The sequence below is a fragment of the Pezoporus wallicus genome, unplaced genomic scaffold (genome assembly GCF_028554395.1).
Source record: "Pezoporus wallicus isolate ANWC-B61680 ecotype Strahan unplaced genomic scaffold, APGP_CSIRO_Pwel_v1 contig_2384, whole genome shotgun sequence".
In the NCBI taxonomy this organism is placed as follows: Eukaryota; Metazoa; Chordata; class Aves; order Psittaciformes; family Psittacidae; genus Pezoporus; species Pezoporus wallicus.
The window spans coordinates 7385382-7406402 of record NW_026640488.1 but is presented as its reverse complement, the minus strand read 5'-3'; the positions used below and the strand labels follow the sequence as shown (position 1 = coordinate 7406402).

General features: G+C 41.7%; 1 protein-coding gene across 2 annotated transcripts; it reads left to right on the top strand.

The window, feature by feature from the left end:
* Nucleotides 1-894: 894 nt before the first annotated feature.
* LOC130604554 (histone PARylation factor 1) lies at nucleotides 895-17844 on the top strand. 2 transcript variants are annotated; one of them, XM_057419147.1, is made up of 8 exons: nucleotides 895-925; nucleotides 10912-11071; nucleotides 12340-12526; nucleotides 13013-13111; nucleotides 14115-14265; nucleotides 14980-15067; nucleotides 15666-15838; nucleotides 17706-17844. In XM_057419147.1, exons 1-8 carry the CDS (start codon nucleotides 923-925, stop codon nucleotides 17835-17837), a joined length of 993 nt encoding a protein of 330 aa, XP_057275130.1. In that variant the 5' UTR covers nucleotides 895-922; the 3' UTR covers nucleotides 17838-17844. The 2 variants fall into 2 exon arrangements, with proteins under 2 accessions (XP_057275130.1, XP_057275129.1); XM_057419146.1 differs by lacking the exon at nucleotides 895-925 and adding an exon at nucleotides 9246-9374.
* The last annotated feature ends 3177 nt before the right edge of the window (nucleotides 17845-21021 follow it).

Sequence of the window (21021 nt, the reverse complement as noted above, 5' to 3'; positions counted from 1 at the left end):
AGAAACTGAGCATATTGCTTACATGGTGTATTTAGGTGCTAAAATGGGTAGACAAACACTCTAAAGACACCGAGACTTTAAACAGTTTGCATTAAAAAGTGTGGTTTGGAATATATATTTGCAATATGCAAGATTTATTTCTTTATAGCTGAGACCCTGCAATCCATCAGTCAATGCTTATACCTTGGTAAGAGCACATCAACATAAGAGAACAATGCACCATGGTCTAATTATAGCAAAAGTGGTAGTTCAGCAAGAGTTCATACAAGTCCTACTTGCAACATCCATCCCCTATTTACTGCTTTTCAGTACTATCCTTTTCCTTAATTAATTCCCTCTAGTGTCACAGAATTATTTGAATGATAGAACCAATATAAGAAGTATTTCTATAAGCTAGCCCTGGCAGTGTAACAAAAACAAATAAATGAGAGGCAACTGCAGATCGATGAGCACATTTTCTATGATGAGGTCCCTACCTAGCTTCCTCCCTTTCTTTTTCAGTGGAAATTCTACACTTATCACTTCTAATAGGCAACAGCAACAAAAAAAGAAAGATAGGGTAAATAAAAAAAACAGAAACAAGTAAGGGGAAAACATGGAAATTATGCAGGAAAGAAGCAACTATGTCAAGTTATACTACATTTTGGGGGGCACTACAAATTCCTTAAGCTATGTCCTGCTAAACAATTCAAAACCTTAAACCTACTTTTCCCAGTTATACCTGCTGAAAACTGGAAGCAGAAATGCAGGTGTTAAATGGTCAGGTAGCAGGTACAGCTGAAACCCTGCAACTCATCAGCCAATGCTGACACCTTGGTAAGAGCGTATCTACATCAGAGCACAAGCCTGTTAAGAAGAAGTCACACAGCTTTTACCGCAGAGTCACAAGCTTCAGTACACATTGGATTTTTTCTCTCTTACAATGGTAAGCTTTTTCATTTAGAGTTGCTTGGGTTTTTAATCTGCTGGGATGTCTAATTTTTAAGAGGTTTTATTCCGTTTTGCTCTGAGAACAGTGGAAAAATTGAGAGCTTTGTCTAACAATAGCTGGTGTATTTATCTTTTTGCTAAGCAATAGCTGCTGACTGGTAGTGGTACTAGCTGGGTTGTGTTGAGATGGAGTGCTGGTTGGACTTCTTTATGAACTATGAAAAAAATATTTAGGTTGTGAGGGAGCTGAATGGTAAGAGCTGGGTTATGTGGCTAAAGTGTAGCAACTGGCTCTAAATATAACAAAAATGTCTTGTTCACTGAAATTATTTTGTAACTAGTGTTCTTAAGCTTTAAAAGTATCTTAAAAATAGAAAATGCTAACCATCAAGTAGTATTTTTAGTGTAAATACAGAATAAGAAGCCAAACGAGTGAAGAGAGAACCACTGCCCTGTAGTTCAGTGATGCAAGTTGGAGAGTCTGTTTGTTGCAAGTGTTGAAATTGATGATAAACATAAGATAGTTGCTGGTCTTTGAACTAGAAAACTGATTTCTCTGGATGTGGAGAGTTGTATCTATGCAATACCTGATGAGACTCTTATCTTGGCTTTTTGTGTGGTAGTATTTGGTGATTTTTGGTAGCGGTGTGAGGGGTTTTTTTTGGTGGGTTGTTGTTTGATTTTTTTTGCTAACTGGAGATCTTTTTTTAAATGCTTTTTCTTATTTTGGAATTTGGGGGGGCACAGAGGTATTTTTTCTAGAGTCATCTTGGCTAGCTCATACTAATTGTTAAACTTGGGAGTCCCTGTAAGGGGTGGCACATTAGCTTTCAGGACAGAGGCAAAGCATGTGTATTTTTTTGCCAGTACTTTATGGAAAACAAAATGAAAACCCAAACCAAACCAAAAAACCCCCACAACAAAACAAAAATCCACCACAAAAAAAAATCAAAAAAACCACAAAAAAAACAAACCAAAACAAAACACCCCAAACAAACCAACACTTAGAAGTTTATACTGTGCTGGTAATAAAGTTGGTGGCTTGCAAAGCTGGCATACTGCTACGGGTAGATGACAAAATGCAGTGATAGGGATATTCATGAGTATACTGAAACTAAGAGCAATGGGTGTTTGTGGCTTGTGGAAAGTAGTACATACCAACAAAGACTAAGCTTAATTTTACAACAGGAAACACTGATGATGCTAAAGAGAAAATCCTATTGTGAAAGGAGCATTCATTATTTCTTGGGGCTGTTAACCTTTTGCTTGCTTTTTTGGTTTTAGTTTGGTTTGTTGTTTTTTTTTCTTTTTGGGGGGGGTGTTTTGTTAGTGTTGATACTAGAGCTGTGTAAATTACTTACATATATTTTGCAAATCTGTACAAAAAAAAATTTGGGCCTTAGAGAACTGATGTTGGCTAAAGCATGAGTAAGAAATATACTTGCTTCTTGAAGCTGAAGACGCATTTAAGTCTCTTGTGGTGTGAAGTCCTGGTCTTTTAGACATGCTGCATTTGCAGCTTCCCAGCGGAGTCTTTAGTAATTCAGTTACTGTATTAGGGGCAAATTCAGCTGTGATGTGAAAGCAGCAGCAAGCTCTGGGCTGCAGCAGAATTAGTCATGCTTATAGACAGAAAGCTAACTTATTTGGGAACAGACTGTGCTAATGCAACACAGCTCTAGGCACTGAAGCTGTTAGCTGAGAATGGCACAGTGAGAATACACCAGGTTGTGTTACTAGCTAGAAGTCAACAGCAGAAACCTACTGTACTGTTGCACAAGAAGCCGTATGGAGTGGAAACAACCAAGTAGATCTGAGGGAAAAGCCTTAAATATGAGCACAAGTCCAAAGTCAATGTTATAAATCTTGGAGGCAGCACTAAAGTATGCTAACCCCAGCTTTTGTTCCTTTAAATACTTTGTGCTTGCTGGGGTGTCCAGAAAAATGCAAAAAGATATGTTTCTTACGGAAGCTGCTAAATATAATTGGATTTTTCACCCTAAACCATGTACCAAATACTCATATTTGGGGACTCTCACAGCAGTAATGACTAAAAAAGTTACTATTTGAGAATGGTTTACCTGTGAATGTAAACTGCTTCCTCTCAGGAAGTTAAAATACAAAAATGGATTTACCCTGTTCCTAGAGGAGTCTTGCCAGTCAGTCAGTTATAGCCAGCAAGTCTCTGTTTCTAAAGACCAGATAATAGGAGTATGATCAAATTGCACAACTTTAGACCCTGAGGAAAAAAGAGAGAAGGAATTAAACTGAGTTGCTTGCATACTGACTCACTGTAGCCTAAGCTGAAATGACTCAGAGCCACTGTTTTCCACCCATCTCACCCCACTGTCTGTTGGGGGAGGAAACCAAGGCATATATACTAAATGAAATGTTAATGTCATCAGTCAACACTTGGTGAATGCATATTGTTTCATTATTTGTACTGACTGTCACCCTAACATCTGGTGAGAGCAGAATGTGAATTGTTCTATATGCTAGGACAAAGCCTTGCTGTTACACTGCTTTTATTTTTCTGTATTGGACCAAATTGGTTTTTTTTCCGCTTATTGCCTCCAGTGGCACCCATTTGACTGTACATGCTTTCATGTGCCTTGTCTGTATGCTGTATTTTGTACATATACAGGGAAGGTTTTAAGGTTAAAAATGGCAGATTAAAAGAAGCATGATACCCATAAATGACAAAAAAAAAAACATAACTAGAAAAATTAATCTTGTACCTAGATTACCTGACTCAAAGAACTACCCTACCGGAAGTAAAACTGGATTAGACCTACTAACTCAAAGGTTCTGCTTTTGTTGGGGGAAACACTTTTGGAGAGGTGTTCACACTAGCAGTCCCTTAGAGGAGTAAAGTCTTACAGGAAGACTCTAACTTCCTGGGATAATACATTCAGCTGAACTGTGCCTCACTGCTCCTTTGAACATAAACAGTTGTGCTTCCAAGTAAGCTAGGCAACTTGCAGTATTGCAGGCTTATGGCGAATGTAACTGGTAGGTACAGCAAATGGTCCTATATAAATCACAGTTCTGTACAACTGCAGGACTAACAAGTAATTTAAATGGAAAATAGCACAGATATTCTGTGTTCCAAGCCCTAATTTATGTGGGAAGGATGATTTCCCTATAATCAAAATGGAGCAGAAAGAACTAAGTTTGGCTTTCAGTAAAGTACTATTGCCACCTTAAATTAATAGTCTACTGCTAGCTGCCAGATCTAAACAGTGGTTCAAAATGCTGGATTACAGCAGTACCAAGCTGTGAGTTTGCATTCTTGTCAAGAGCAGCTATTGCAAGGCTCACTGAATTAATGCCAAAATAATATTAATCTCTATAGTAATACACATAACTAACTACAAGTGCTTTCACAGCAAGATTACTGTGCATCTTCACTCATATTCTGTTTTAAACATTCACAGTAAAAGCAACCTGGAGCCTCCAGGATTCCTCAGGAAATATGTCCTGCAGTATCCTGGTAAGCTTTTTTTTTCCAGTGACATTACTTTTCCTCCACCACCTCCTACTGTACTTTCTTCTTTCATCCATCCTGATGTATATAGCCTACCCTGCAGAACTGCAAGGGGAGCTGGCGGGGATCCAGGACAACCTGTCAGCACAGGCAGCAATGAGGTGGTGACTCAGCAGAGGCACTGTGTGTCTTTGCGGTCTGCTGCAGCACTACTCACTCCCAGCCTTCCTGGAGGCAAATCTTGTCTTTGACACTGAATGTGTCCACAGCTTCCACTCGTCCTTATTTCGGTGGAAGGGAGAATGTGTCCTCCTCTGAACCTGAAAACACAGAGCTGCCCTACAGAGGCTAATAACCCAAGGAACAGAAGCCTTGTGTGATTTGAGAATTATTTAAGGCTTAACCTGAGAAGACTGCTGGCAGTTTTTTAAAGCAACTCGTTAAGACTCAGATCTTCACTTAAAGTGCAGTATAAAAACTGTTTTAAAACAGCATCATTTCACTGCATTTGTGCCAAACTGAATTCTGTACAACCCAGCATAACAGCTGACACATACAAAAACACATTTGCTACACATGCTGGGATTACTTAGAGTAAGATTAAATTATCTGGTGTTCAGAAACAAGCTGTCTACTTTTAAAGGGGTTATACTGAATGGTATAAAAGGACATCAATGTGGCCAGTCACGTATTATGATACTATTTGGTTTGCCTTCGTTCTTCAACTGCCTTTTTAACGACAAGAATTTAAATGGCTCCCTCTTGCGGCAAGAAAAATGCAGCATCATGATCTTTGGCAAAAATTAGTTTAAGAGAAAATAGGAATTTATATATTTACAGTTACCTTTCAGTTGCATATGCAGCAGGGTAGGGGAAAATAGAACCGACTGCACCCCATCATACTTGTTAATGCAAAGTAGACTTTACTGTGTCTCGCAGAGATCTGTCCTTATGTCTAAGTCTCTGGAATCTCTCAGCACAGAATATCTGGATTGCATAGCTTAGTTTTATTTCTGATGGTTTTCCACATGTGAAAAAAACAAATCTGAACTTTGTAAGGGGTGGGAGGAAAACAGTCAACTCTGGAGGAAGGCTATGAGCACAACAGTCAGTGAATGGCAGTGAGGAAGCATAAACTGAATTTCAACAACCTTGCAAGTCTTTCTTCCTTCTCTTTGGTATCTACTAGCCAATAAAGCTTTCACTTGGGCTTTTAAGTCATGAAGGCTTTCTTCACAAAAATTAATAGCTATAAAACTCTGAAATTAAGAACTGAGACTTTGTCATAGTATGGGGCATACTTTGGTAACTTTGGATATAAAGCCATAATCTTGGAAACTGACACACTAAGGTTTTGGTGACCTCAAGGGGCAAATTAAATGTGTACACAAGATGTATCTACCATAGCAGCTGAGAAAGCAGGTCTGAAAAGCTTTGTTTCAAGACAACAGACTCCAGATCTGTGGTTTCTCATAAAATCTGTTACTATAAAGATGTAAATTAAAAAGAAGAAAGGTAATTTTTCTTAGTAGGACTAATCATACGGACAGCTTTAAAGCTTGATAAAGCTACTTGGCCGATTAATCTCTTGAGAGAATCTCCTTTTATCCTGATTCAGAAGGCTGATGGTACAGACACAGGAGGCAATGTTTACTGGTTGGAAGGAGGCTTTAAACTACTGTATTGTAAACTCTGCTTCAGTTGCTTACCTTTTGTCATAAAGTCTTCCATGTTACAGCCTTACTGGTTGTTAATAGAATGAATGATGGCATGACTACCGATATCAAATTACATATGCTTTTGAAATCTAGGACTTGAAAAGTGAGAACAAATTATTTGGAGGTAAATGCACACAGGTGGAGTTACTTTTTCACAGAGGAAAAAAATAATATAGCACACTGAATAACCATTCAGAATCTTAGTTTCTCTTCTAAGGACTCGTATAGTGGCACCCCACAGTCTGTTTCCAAATTTCAGTGAACTGATGAGAATGGACTTAAGAGTAAATGAAAGGGTTAAAAACCTAACCTGTGTACTTAACCTCAAAATTGCTGAACTGAAAACATCTTATCAGCTGCTACCTGGCACTAGATACATCTAACCTCAAACATGCAAAATTAGTTTTCTGAACATAACCACCATTATGATCTTAATGGAATCAAGCTAACTGCCTCGTATTTCAAGCCTGCCTGGATAGGATGAGGCAACTGACCATTTTATTACCTATTTCTCTCAAAGTACTCATTCCAAAGCTGGTTGGAAGATACCTATGAAAGGATTATAAATTACAGTATATACACATACATATAATATTTTTAAAAGCCCATTTTATCTTAAATATGGCAAAACACTGCTACTCTTAACCAATAATCTAGTGGCTGGGGTACCTGCCTGGGAAGTGTGAGAAACTTGAGTTTCTCAGTTGGAGAGGTTTTAATATCTTCCCCTCCTAGATCTTGTGTCTTTCTCTCCTGGAGTATCACCACACTGCAGGCTCTCTAATAGCTTGTGTGGAGAAAAGAACACACACAAAAAAAAAACCAAACACTAATCAACTGATCAATAAACTTAAAGGAGCCGTCTTCCGTGAAGTTGTAAAGGCACTCCATGTTTGGCTGTTGAGCTTGGACACTGATATTAAGAATAAACCAATATGAGTATGCTTCTAGTTCACCTGCATTTTGCCAACATAGCTTTGCCTTGTGAGATATCAGCATTCCTAAAATGGGGCCACTACAAGTTAAAAAAAGGTTCTGTTTTCTTACTGACCTAAAATAAAGGAAGAAGCTGTCATGCTGACTTCATTTACTTGTTTTGTAGCAGAAGACTAATGTAGCAGGAACACACACTTGAGACTCTGGGTTAAGGCATGCTTGGGCTATTCTTCCCATGTCACTTTTAATGATTGTGCAAACGGTTTCTTTCAGTAACCCCTGAGAGAAGGGCATGATAAGCATCTGCAAACCTATAGGTTAATTATGGAATTAACCTCACCTTGCAATAGGGAAGCTTATCCTGAAATAGTAACGGGTGACAGAACTTGGAACTTCTTAACTTTAATACTGAGCTGGGAAACACTGGTGCATTTGGTGTCCATTTGCTGTATTTGCAAATGGTGAACCCATTTGCTGCATGAGGTTGGAATGTGGGTAAATTAAGCTTGGGCATGTAGTAATAATTGTGATGAGGCTAGGGCAGGTATGCCTTCGTTCTAGAAAGCTTTTCACCAAGCTGCGGAGGAAGATGTCATTCCTTCTGGTCCCATTTTGTCTAGCCTCTAGTACAGTTAAGGTACTAGAAATCATGGAGTGAGACAAATACTCAAACATTTTCGCAAAGAAACCTCAGGGCACTACTTCTCATGCTTTTCAGGAAGAAAATTAGGCGTGGGGTTTCTGAGTGAGCTTTAGTACCTCATTTCTGTTTAACCTCAGGTGCTGAAACATAATCCATCCCTTAAGGTTTGGATTTGAATCTTAATATTCCTTTGTGCGCACGATTTCAGTAAGCAAACAGTTTAATATGTAGATTTAAATAACAGTCCTTCCAGCTGAAGGAGCCCATTTTGTCACTGGTTGTCCTGCATCCACACAGTATCAACCCATGGTTTCTATACCATGTCATAGATGCCCTTAAAATTATCAAGCTTTTGTGTTGGTCATATAACTCTCAATGTCAGCAGTGGTTTTCAAAGGCACTATTATCTTATTCCTAGACCTAAGCTAATAGTCTATTCTGCAAATATTTACAGCTTTAATGGACTGCAAGATAAAACCACTGAAATTTATGCCATATATACATCTTTGCTGAACACACATTGCATACCAGAAAGAATTCCTGTAGCTTATGCTTCTTTAAACATACCCACTGCAATCCAAGTTAATGAAACAAAAAAATGAACGTTTATATATAACCAGCTTCCCACTGCCTCCTGTGCTATTGGTGTTCTAGGCCTTTTCCTATGCAAAGCACTTCAGCAGTATACTTAAATTGAAAGGATGTTGCATAATATGATCATGTGCTTTTCTAAACTGAGGAATGTGTCCCTCTTGCTGCATGTTACACACTGCTGCCTCGATTTGCGCACTGGAACAGAAATTACATGATGACATTTTTATATTCCTGGCAGCTGTCAAATGCTGAAGTGCAGGCTGAGAGGCCTGGTTTTTGGTTTGCTTTTTTTCTCTCCGTCCTTTTCCTGTGTACTGAAAAGTACTATTGCTTCCCCTCTTTTGTATATCTTTAGTTCTGAACAATTCCATCTGATTCAGGGTAACTTTTTATCAGTGTCTCACCCCAATATACTAACCTAACTTGTATTACAGGAATCTGCACGTATTATGTAATTAGGGTAAAAAAAATAAATAATAATCCAGTCTTGAAAGCGTTTATGGGCAGTCCTGAGGTGACCTAGCCTACCACTGAGGACACGCGGCTGTTAGGTCCCAGGGCTTATCTCTATCACCCACCTCCCGCCATAGCCGTGTGCGCCATCAAGAGCTAACCGCGTTCCTTTTCTCCCCACCTCACTCCCCCCTCAGACGCTGTGGTGCCTCCTCTGGCCCGGGGCTAACCAGCCGACGGGATACCGTTGTACCCCCCACTAACCCTCTTCCTCTTGCTCGCAGCTCCGTGCAGGCGCTGATGCCTAGATACAGAGCTGCGCACCGCCGTTGTAACGGCGCTTATTCACCTTGCAGCAAGGTGTCCCGGGGGCACGGAGACGCTGTGCCCCACCGTCGACCCGTTCCCACCACAGCCCAGCCGCTGACGTTAACGGCCCGCTGCGTGACCGACCGGGCGTGCGCCCACGCCTCACCGCTCTGCGCACGCGCGGAGTCGCGGGACACGACCTCGGAAGCGGCGGGGCGGGAGCGCGCGCTATGCGGTCGGCGGGAGCATGACAGGTGGCGGGAAGCGGCGGCCGCGCGGCGCGGCGGGCCCGGCCGGAGAGCAGGTGGCCGTTAGCGGGAGAGCGCAGGGCGGGGGTGGCTTGAGGCGGGGCGGTTGCTGAGGAGGCCGAGCCTGAGGTGCCCCCGGGGCTGGGGGCTTGCTCCAAGGCCTGCATGGGGCCGGGCGCTTTGTGAGAGCGCCGGGCCTGTGCCTCCTTGCCCCTCGTTCTAGTGAGCCCCGTAGTCTGCGGAAAGGCCCGGAGCCTTTCCCGTTCTCCGACGCGGGAGGCTCGCCTCTATACCCGGGCTTCTCTCTCCCACCGCGGCGTCCCAGGTGCGCTGTAAACAGCGACAGCCTCAGTGTCCAGGGTGACCGCGGCAGGAAACGGGTGCTGCTGGTGTAGTTACCTATCTGATGGCAGCCTGCTTCGGAGGTGAAATGTACCTCATTGTACTGCCCTAGCAAGAGAAAAGAATCCTTGCTTTTCTTCATCATGCCCTTTAAACCAAGGGCAGAATGAGTACTACCAGTTCTTAGAGCCTTACATGGGATGAGTAGTTGAGGTTGCCACTGGTGTGTGTGCCTGGATGGATCATTTCCCAGCGTGTTCATGTTACATCACTTGTTTTAAAACAAGTTAAACCTAAAATTACTTTTAAGAGGCTATGCTGTAGATTGCACCAGCTCAGATGCTGAATTGAGTAGTCCAGATAGTGCAGACTTGGAATATTTCTGTAATGTCATTTAACCAGATGTGCCAAAACAGTATCCCTACTTCCAGCTCTCTGTAAAACACGTGGGTTTATTGGATCCAAGTTGCCGTGTGATTGGAAACGGTCCTTTCAAAGTCATGTAGAACTTAGATGAAACTTTGGTATTGCTTAGTCCTTTGCTTGAATAACTAATTGAAGAATGGGGCTGACTGAAGAATAGGGTTGTAAATAAGTAACCTCGAGGACATTAGGCTTTGTTAGCAACTATAGAGAAAAGGAAATTACTAAAATAAGCTTTGCCAGAACCGCCTGGTGATTACTGCTATGACTGATATGACAACGATCCTAAAACGAAGTGATGAAGAAATAACAACCAGGGGTCCCAAAGCCCACTGCCACATTTTAGTGTGCATGCAGGAGGGCTTCTCTAAAAGTATGATGTAATGTATGTAATTTCATGAATATCTATGTTTAAGGACAATATAATCACAGCCTGGTTGATGCTTGGAAGAGACACACTTGGAGGAACTATCTCCCATGTCTCCCGGCGTCCCAGTAAAAACCTGCTTGTCAACTTAAAACTTTGTTGGCGAGTTCCTGGAGATTTCCCCGAATCACTAATAAAAGTGCTTCTGTTGATTATACTGGCCCATTAATATCAAAGTAGCAGTTGGCAGTGTTTAGTGCATGTTTCCAGATAACGAGCTTTTGAGGGAATCTGTCCAAAATAGATGTTCTAATCAGTACATAAATGGTTTTAAGTAACAAGTGTGACTTAATGCTCTCAATCATTGTTCCTTTTTTAATACAGAAGCTTTGTAAAATCCTTTGGTAGAACTGACAGAAAGCAACTAAATAACTTTGGGTTTGTTGATTTTTAAACCGCAGTGTGAAAAAAATGGAGATATCAAGAAGAGAAGGTCAAATCAGGCAGATACCGCTGACAGTCTTCATCAAGAAGCAGAAACATGTTATCGGCTTACGCTGCCTGAAGATTTCTACCAGTTTTGGAGGTTTTGTGAGGAACTAGATCCTGAGAAACCAAGTGGTGGGTTTTGAAATTTTTTTTTTTTCATTTTCTGACTCTCATTCTCAAAACCAGTCTGAAAACAGGCCAACTGGAGGTGCTCAGATGCTTTCTAATCCCAGAATCACAGACTGGTTTGGGTTGGAAGGGACCTTAAAGATCATCTAGTTCCAACCCCCTGCCATGGGCAGAGACACCTTCCACTTGACCAGGTTGCTCCAAGCTGCATCCAGCCTGGCCTTGAACACTGCCAGGGATGGGGCAACCACATGTTCTAGTGTCCCACCACTCTTAGAGCAAAGAACTTCTTCCTAATGTCTAATGTGTATCTCCCCTCTTTCAGCTTAAAAACATTCCCACTTGTCCTGTCACCATATGCACTTGTAAAAAGCCCCTCTCCAGATTTCTTGTAGGCCTCCTTTAAGTACTAGCAGGCTGCTCTAAGGTCTCCCCAGAGCCTTCTCTTCTGCAATTTGGAAAAGCCCAACTTTTGCAGCCTGTCCTCATAGGAGAGGTCCTCCAGCCCTCTGAGCATTCTTGTGGCCTCCTCTGGACTCACTTGAGCCACTCCACCTTACACTTGTGTTTGGGGGCCCAAGAACTGTACACAGTGCTTCAGGTGGGGTCTCATGACAGCAGAGTAGAGGGGCAGAATCGCCTCCCTCGACCTGCTGGTCACACTCCTTTTGCTGCAGCCCAGCACACAGTTGGCTTTCTGGCTTGTGAGCACACACATCAGTTCATGTTGAGCTTTCTGTCAACCATCACCCCCAAGTCTTTCTCCTCAGGGCTGCCCTGTCCCTTTCACCCCAGCCTGTAATTGGTACTGGGGGTTGCCCTGACCCAGCGCAAGACCTTGCACTTGTCCTTCTTGAGCCTGATGAGGTTCACATGGGCCCACTTCTTGAGTTTGTCCAGGTCTCTCTGCATGACATCCCTGCCCTCCAGCATGTCCACTGCACCACACAGCTTGGTGTTTTCAGCAAACTTGCTGAAGGTGCACTCAGTCCCACTGTTTCTGTCATTGATGAGATATTAAGTATCTACAGACCCCTGAGGGACACCATTTGTCACTGATCTCTATCTGGACACTGAGCCATTAAACACTACTTATGAGAAGTGTAATAACTGAACTCTTAATCTAAGTAGAAGCATGTCTCAGCTTTCCTTGTCTGCAAAACAGAATGTTTTTTCAGATTTCTGGAAGGTTTTGATACCTTGGTGACATAGGCCTTCAGTTTAGGTATGCACCCACCAGAAAGTGAACCACTTCATGCTTTGCTTTTCAGATGCACTTGTGTCAAGTGTTGGACTTAGGCTGGTTGGGCCATATGATATTCTTGCTGGAAAACACAAAAAGGCAAAATCAGCAAATCTGGACTTCAATCTTCATTGGAGATTCTTCTATGATCCCCCAGAATTCCAGACTATACTTGTTGCGGATAGCAAAACACAGTATCACATGGGATATTTCAGGTATTTATATATGCTCTTTCTGGTGTTTTTAGGTCTAGCTTTTTTTCCTCTTTTTTTTTTTTTCCACAAGACAAGATTTTAGGGTTTTGCACTATGACCAAACAATTTCTCTCTCCTGTAGCAGGATATTAACACATGGGTTGGTATCATGTAGTAAAAAGGATCACAGATACTGGAGTTGAAGACTAGATTTAAATATTTATTGAACTAGCCCCTAACCCTCATTAACCTTTAACTCTTGCCATGATACCTAGGAAGTAAAAGTCAAACCTTATAATATAAGGGGAATGTGTGTTCTCTCTGCAAATATTGATACAAGTTCCTTTCAAAGCCATGCTGTAAGGCTTTAGGGCTTTAGATCTAAGGGTGTTTGATGTTAGGTTTCTGAATGAGACAGCAGCATGGTGAGGAAACAAATTAATCCCACTTCGAAATATGAGAAGTGAACACAACTTGACTATTTGTGTGGTTTTTTTTCATAAATAGGGATGTTCCAGATGAGCTTCCAGTGTGGGTTGGTGCAAATGAAGCTAAGAAGAGCTGTGTGATTTCACAAGTTGGTGATAATGTCTTTGCTGCAGTCAAGTAAGGTTTTTTGTTTTTTTTTGGTTTGTTTTGTTGTTTTTTTTAAAGGGTAGAGTGAAAGAAACTATTAATTGGGACACAAGAATAATGCAGCTAACCTATTATATATCCTTCTTTCTCAAGAAATCCTCACTCTTCTGCTCATGCTGGCAAGTCCTAAGATACTCTCAAAAGCATTAATAGGCTTCTAGAACTTGTTTTGTTTTTACAAATATGTTCATTATCTCATTCTTTACATATATTGGCAAGGATATGCTCTATAGGAAAAAAAAATTGCCCACCAGGTATGTTAAAATATTTTGTAAGTAGAAAGAGCATCTCAAACAGTGGTGAAGGAAACCTGGCTATTGTACTAAATGAGTATCTTGTAGCTGTTGTTCTTGCCTACATAAAAATATGTAATTTTCATATATAATGAGTAGCTACAAGAAGTACCATTTCTGACCTGGGGCAGGGTAACATTTATGTGGGCATGTAATTCAGTATGATTCATGAAGGTTTAAGTGGTCCTGCATCATGAATGTAAACAAGATTTCATCAACTGTCAGTAAAAAAAATGGAAAGCTAAGGACAGATGTGTCAGTAACTGAAGAACAGCTTCTGCAGAAGAACCTGTGGGTACAGCAGAGTTAAATGAGGACATTTGTTTTGAAAGCACCATTGATGAACCTCATTAAATATGTATTTGTGTGTGTGACTTGGATGACAAAACTGAAGCAGCAAACTGAGTTCTTAAGATAGTAAGATGAACAGCCACTGACTTCAGGAGAATCTTCAGCACCTGCAGATTGCATGAACTGTATTGTAATGCAAAAAAGGTGGGAAATGCCAAAGTACCATCTGTGACAAACTTGTTTTTAAGAGGCTTGCATTCCCAAGTCCATGTGTATAAATAAACCCATGACTGCCGATCTTCATTATAAGATTTGGAGGTTTAGTGATTAGAAGGCTATATGTTTGTTTTCTGTTAAGCTCTTTTAAGATGTGTTTCTTCTGTTTGCAGATTATTTTTGTCAAAGAAACTTAAGGAAGTGACTGATAAAAAGAAAACTGCTATTTTGAAAGACATAGATGAAAAACTAACAAGAACAGCAAAAGAGCTGGGTTATTCTCTGGAACAAAAAACAGTGAAGATGAAACAGAGAGATAAGAAAGTATGACTTTCCTCATCCACTGGAGAGAATTAAGTTCTGTTACACTTCTTAATTTACTTGCTTGTTTCTTTTATTTACTTTTTTATTCAATTCCTTCTAGTCAGTAGGGATGCTTTGTTTAGGAATTTCCAGGGCTAATCAGCGCTTTCAAACTTTGAGAAAGGGGAGATCAATACAAGTGTTGCAAATAATAGGATTAAATCGGAACACTTTATTCTTGTAAACCATAGCTTGGCATTCCCATTAAAACAAAAGCCAGGGATATAATAAAAGAAAACTATAACAAAGGGGGAGCATGGAGAAAACTGCTTTGAAGTGAATATTCTTGTAAACAGTTGAGTTGGATCTGTTGGAAGCAGAACCATTAAGGATGATATGGATAACAGAGGTTTTTGCATACTTGTCAGAAATAATTATAGTAGGAAGTGACTAAATAACTATAGTATGGTACTACACAGGTGACTACAAGGATTTCTAGATTTCAGGATGTGACTGAAATGGAGTTTGCAGTTCTTTTAAACTTCAGTACTCAAAAGTAACTTCCATACAAATTAAAGAATTCCAGGACATAAAATTAACTTCATGTCGTGAAGCCTGGACACTGTGTTTAGGTTTGACCACCAGCAGTCAGGTGTTAATGCTGTTTAGTAAGGTGAGAAGTTTTATGTCACATTTTTAACTTAGAGCACTGTATCCCATTTCCTGTCTCTTTAGGTGGTGACCAAAGCATTTCACGGAGCAGGCCTAGTTGTTCCTGTAGACAAAAATGATGTTGGATACAGAGAACTTCCTGAAACAAATGGTAAATATCTTGGTTACTCTATTCTTTGCTTTACTGAACAAGCCTCAGTCATAAAGCTACTATGCAAAACCAAAACTGCATTCATATTTCCTCCTGGAAAGAATATGAGTGATTGGAGTAAAGAGCAGAAGCCTTAATGCTTTGAGTTCAGGTATGATTTTTTTTTTGTTTTTAAATGACTCAGATGGCAATCAATGAACCATGCTAAATCTAAAATAATAATTCCTAAAGGAGTAGTTTAGATGCCTTTCTCTTTTGTGTTGGCACAGCCATGCAGGAAGTAGATCCAAAAAACAGGGATTTGTGGATGTGTTTCTCATCCTCTCCTCCCAGTGTTCTAACCGGAATCAGTTCGTTCACACAAGTTCACCACACAAAAGCTTGTCTCTATTATGGGAAACTGGGACGGGTGGGCATAGGGCAAGAATGAGCAGCGAAGGAAAGGGGGGGAAAGCCCTTTTACCAGCAACTCAGGGTGTGCCCAATTGGATGTCATGTAAGTATGACACACAGGTATGTTTTTCCCACAAAATACCTCTGTGCAACATTAAATTTCTCTCTCTAAACATCTAAATATTTCTGCTTTTGTGTTTTGCAGCTAATCTGAGGAGAATTTGTAAGGCCATTGTTGATGCTTCTAGCGATGAAGAGAGGCTGAAGGCCTTTGCACCCATTCAGGAAATGCTGACCTTTGTTCAGTTTGCTAATGATGAATGTGACTATGGGATGGGCTATGAACTGGGTATAGACCTGTTCTGCTATGGATCACATGTGAGTACCACAGCAATCCTATGTCACAAAATTACCTGGTGGTTTGTGCATGGACTGGGAGTTGTTTTGTGTTGTAGATCTTAATTCCCAACTCTATTGCATGATTGTCCCCAAGAATCATGGAAGCCTACAAGAATACTCTTGATTTGTGAAGACTGTTTAAAAAGTCACACTTAGGAGATCATACCATGTTAAATTTAAAATTGCTTGTATGAAAGCACAATCTTGCAATTCACAAGCATTTAAACAGCATTTAATTGTTGTGATTTGATGTAAGATAATGAGTTCTCATTTGAGTCCTACAAGTGCAGAATGTTTGACCCAGAGACATTGAATAACTGTAGCCTCCTGTCCCCAGCTGCTTGTGTAGGCATGAGTGCTATATTCAGCTAGGTCAGGAAACAGACTGATGTGTGTAGTAACCCCAGCTGGATGAATCTGAACCTCAGCCAGCTGCTTGGCTCCAGGGAGAGTTGCATATGGCTGTGTAAGAGACCTCCCAGTGTGTGTCTTGTTCTGGCTCTTTTGGCAACAAATGTCATAAATACGCTGATGGATTTACCAGCACTTAGTCACATGTAGAAATTACACTGAATGCTTTTTGTGTGTGATTAGCCACTGCCCTAATGAAAAGGGTCATGCCTGTAATAAATCCGTAGCTAGGAAATAATGTACAAAGAAGCTTCAGCATCACTGTGGAAGAATGGCTGGTCATAGAAAAACCTGTGAAGAAGAGCTGCTTTTAATAAAAACATGATTGGCTAAGGGCTGCTCCAAAGTATCATGTAGAAAGGTGAAAACCTCGAAGTGCTAAATATAGGCCCAAAAAAAAGCTGTCCTAAACACCAATTAAAATACTTAGCCACTGAAACAAAGGAAAATTCTCTGATCTTTCCACACAGTTAAATTACTGATGTGTTTCTTAGGCTTCTTGCCCTGCAGCATTCGAGAATGTGTTTTGTTTTCCTCTGATACCCTACTTATTTTAGACCCTTCAGCAATTTGCTGCTTCTGCTGCTTAATTCCTTTGTACATCTGAAGGGGCAGTGAAGACAACAGTTATTTCAGCTGGCTGAGTAGATGAAGACAAACCCCTGTCTTTGATGCTTTGTGCTTCTCGGCACATGAGATTAACCAGTGACCAACTCCTGCCATGATAAATTAAGTCTTCACAGTGCTGCAACATATCCTGAGATTTATCTTAGGCAGTGGTTTGAAACAAAAAGCTGTAATTTAGTAACTTTTCTAAAAAGAGAAACCTTCCTTCATTTTCTAGTTTAGTAAACAAAGAAAAAGCAGTGACTTCACACACAGCTTGCAACAGTGGTTTGGCCTGTCTGTAGATACTTTGAGCTTATTGGTTCTGGCTGTTCCCTTGCTTGCAGAGCCAGAAGGAACACCCACACAGTAGCTGCAGTGGAAGACATGGGAAAGAACCTCTTCCCCCTCAAATGGGAGATAATAATGGTTACAAGTACAGTAACTATCACAAATTTTAAATACTCTTGTTCACTGGAAGCACTTAAATGGCTCCTGTATGTACCATCCTCATCCCCTTGAGCTGTGGAGTGCGACAGGATGTGGGGCTTTAGTCAGAGGCTGGGCAGCTGTGGGCCTTAATGCTTGTTGTCATCTTGTGTGCTGCTGAAAATGTATGTCCATCTCTCTCTCCCTTGCAGCAGTTGAGGTAACCCAGCTTGACCTTTCTGTGGTGGTTGCTGATGTAGCATGTGTATGTGCTCTGAGTATTGGCTTTGCAGCTGAAGAGTGCAGCTTGCCCCAGGCCCAGCCTGGAGGCTCAGTGCCTGTGGCTGCGAGGGCAGAGCCACTGACCGCCGGCCGCTCTTGTTTTCCCTCTCTCCCGCAGTACTTCCACAAGACGGTGAGCCAGCTGCTGCCCCTGGCCTACACGCTGCTGCAGCGGAGCCTGTTTGCCGAGATCATTCAGTCGCACTTGGCCAACCGGCGGGAGGAGCCGCTGGACCAGCTCGCTCCCTGACCCGGGCGGCCGCCTTCTTTGTGTCCCTGTCCGTGTGTCCGTGTGTCCGACCGTGCTCTTCTGTACGGCGCGGCCGCGCCCCGCGGTCAGTAAAGCTTTCCGAAGGCAGGCTGCTCCCTGTGCTGCTCTGAGCGCCGCGGGGTCCGGCCACGGCGGTGGCGCACCGTGCGCATGCGCGGAGGGCAGGAGGCGGGGAGGAACATGGTGCAGGGCAGCGCTGGGGCACCCTCCCGGGAGCAGGGGCGCTCCACAGCGCCCGGCTGCGGCAGCCTCGGGCCGGAAAAGCGGTGGTGCAAGGAGCGCCGCTTGTGCTGGGCTCGCTGCTGGCCGTTACGAGGCACGGAACGGGCTTGCCGCTGTTGTTACGTTTCCTAGAGACACGGGGGGGGGCGGTCCTTCCATGCATTGGGTGGATGCGTTGGTGCAGTAGAGTTGCTACCGGCCACTTGAATCTACCCAGCCCCGTTTCTTTGGTACAACTGAAGTCTGCCCCACCAGGCAGGTAAACCTTCGGTGTTACAGCAGCGTTCCCTTCTGCGTGAAAACAAACTACTAAATCGGCTCCAGCAGCTGCATCTGGCTGTGGGTTACCAGGAATCAGATGGGATTAAAAACCAGCTAACTGATGTTACCAGCTAAATCAAAAAATCCACTGCAGCTGAGAGAAAGCCACTCCCTGTTTTCACTAATCGGGACACAATCGAGATCAAAATTGTTTCTAAGCTCCTTGGTCTGCTGCTTATTTCCTGCTACTGCACGTAACAGTTTCATCCTTGAGCAAATGCTTGAAGTAACAGTCAAAAACCAGGGGAGAATAGTGCCTGCTCTCTTGCAGGCTGCTAGTATACAGTGACCTGTCCTGTAGCAGGTCACATCGCTGCTGCTGACAGCAGCACTGACAAGGATCACAGGCTGGTAGCAACATGCCCATATTTCAGAGCTGTCACTATCTTTTTAAGAAAACGTTTGTACTTCCAAAGTGTCCCTCCCATCCAGCATAAGCTAATTCACAATGCAGGCTGAGTTCTGCAAAAGTGTCTGCAGTTTTAAATGAAAAATACAATCACGTGCCACATCTTCTTTGGTATACTTGACACCCCCACCCTTTCACTCAGCATAGAAGTGTTCCATTTATTCAGACAGAAGCACTAGCGTATATGGACACTTCCATGGGCCCAGAATTTCATGTTTTATAATAGGAGGTACTTCCTTGAAACTTCAGTCTTGCTCCTCCTTACTTTTTAGGTTCCAAGTATAAACGACCTTTATATGAATGCCCTGTAACTCACAGAAGTAACAAGAACTTTTTTTTTTTTTTTTTTTTTTCATTTGCTTACTGGTTTTGTATGTAGAATTTCTAGTGGTTAACTTTTTCCCAGGGAAAACAAATACAGGAATCAACACACATACTGGTGGTGAAAACAACAGCAAAACATGACAGAACAATAAATGGTCATACAGAAGTTTTTAATGTTTGATTAAATCATCACAGTAATCAGAATTTTTACTGCAATGATATGCAGCTCTACCACACTATTATAAATAAAAACATTAAGATCAATATTAAATACAGCCCTAGGCAACATCACAGATTAACAAAGAATGCATTCTTCATGAACCAGTAACTGAACGGTTTAAAGAAAACCTAAAAAATGCTGACATTTCCCCTCCCATCCACCACATTCATATTTTTCCAAATTGGTAACTTGAGTAAGGCGCTGGAAGCTGTACGGTTGAGAACTTTGTGTTGCACAGCACAGGCAAACAGACATTATTATAAGAACCTCTTAAGCATGTTTTAAATGTCAACAGGGAAAGCGCAGCAAGTAAGAAAAGAGATGCACAACTGCTGTGCAGCACTTTGCATCCATACTGAAATTCTGGGTGTGAACTGCACTTCAGGTGGTCTGCAGAATCATATGGACAGCTGTGTTTTATGAGAACATCAGGCATAGCAGAGGTTTCAAAGTGGTTTAAAACAGGGTTTATAGGTGTAGTGTGTTTATTCTTACACTGTATAAAAAAGTAAAAGACACCAGAACTCAGCAGCATGGACAACTTGCAGAGTTGCCTCTGGGAATGGCCACATCCTACTCATTATGTAACTTCCTCTGCAAAATTCCTTCAGGAACTGATTCTGAACCACAGACACTGACTTCATGTGGAGGAATACAGCTGGTTCTGCCACCCTCCCACCTTAACACAGCTCAATGCCCTGTTTCAGGGGCCTTCTTAATACTGGGGCTGATAACCACGAGCCCACTGGCACATTTTGCTTCCTACTGGTTCCCATTGCTGCACGAGATGAGATGATGGCTGTAGATGGCAGTTTTATACTCAAAAAAATTGTTAAAACAGCAGAGCACTTAAGCACAGGCATTGTTTTAGATTTGCCAAAAGTACCAGAACGCCAATTCAGTATCTTATGTTTAAAATCTACCATGTACTTGCAAATAAAGACATTTGTGGTAACCCTGCTGAATGCCTTAGAGATACCTAGGATTGTTATTGTGGACTTTTACCATTTATATGCATACAACTTTTGCAGTCTTGGGAGTGTAATTGTTAAAGAAGGAAATTTTACCTAATCCCATACTCTAAAGCATGATTTTTGTCAGCCGGATTTCTTGATTCTCCCCCTGCCCCTGAGGCTCACAGTATATTGCCTTTTCTCCTCTGCATGTGCTTGTGGTGGCTTGTTATAATGACTATGAAACAATCTAGTGCTGGGGAAAAACTTAGGGACCTGCCAGTTCACCTGCCAGCATGTGTGCTGCTGCTGAATGGTAAAAGTCCTGCCAGAGTTTCAAGTACTAGATTAGGTTCTGCCCCGCTGCTCACCTCCTGTAGCTATGTATCATTTACACCTCTATACACTTGAAAAAGAGAAAAAGTCAAAAGCAATCTAATACTTACAGTTGCTTTCCTGCTATTATTTTTAAACCCTGCAATTTTTAAAAATAAAATTTTACTATTCCTCTTCCAGTTACCTGCTACTAAAGGGAAAAGGAAACCTCAAGGTAACGGCAGTGAGAGTTGTATCTGAAAATGATCTTGCATGTGTTGGATCATAAAGAAACCATTTTGTTTCAACCCTTCATCTAGTTGTAAACATTTGTTAATCCTCTGTTCCGTGCAGAGGATTCTGAATTATTCTACAAAATCACATTAAAAAGGTAATTAG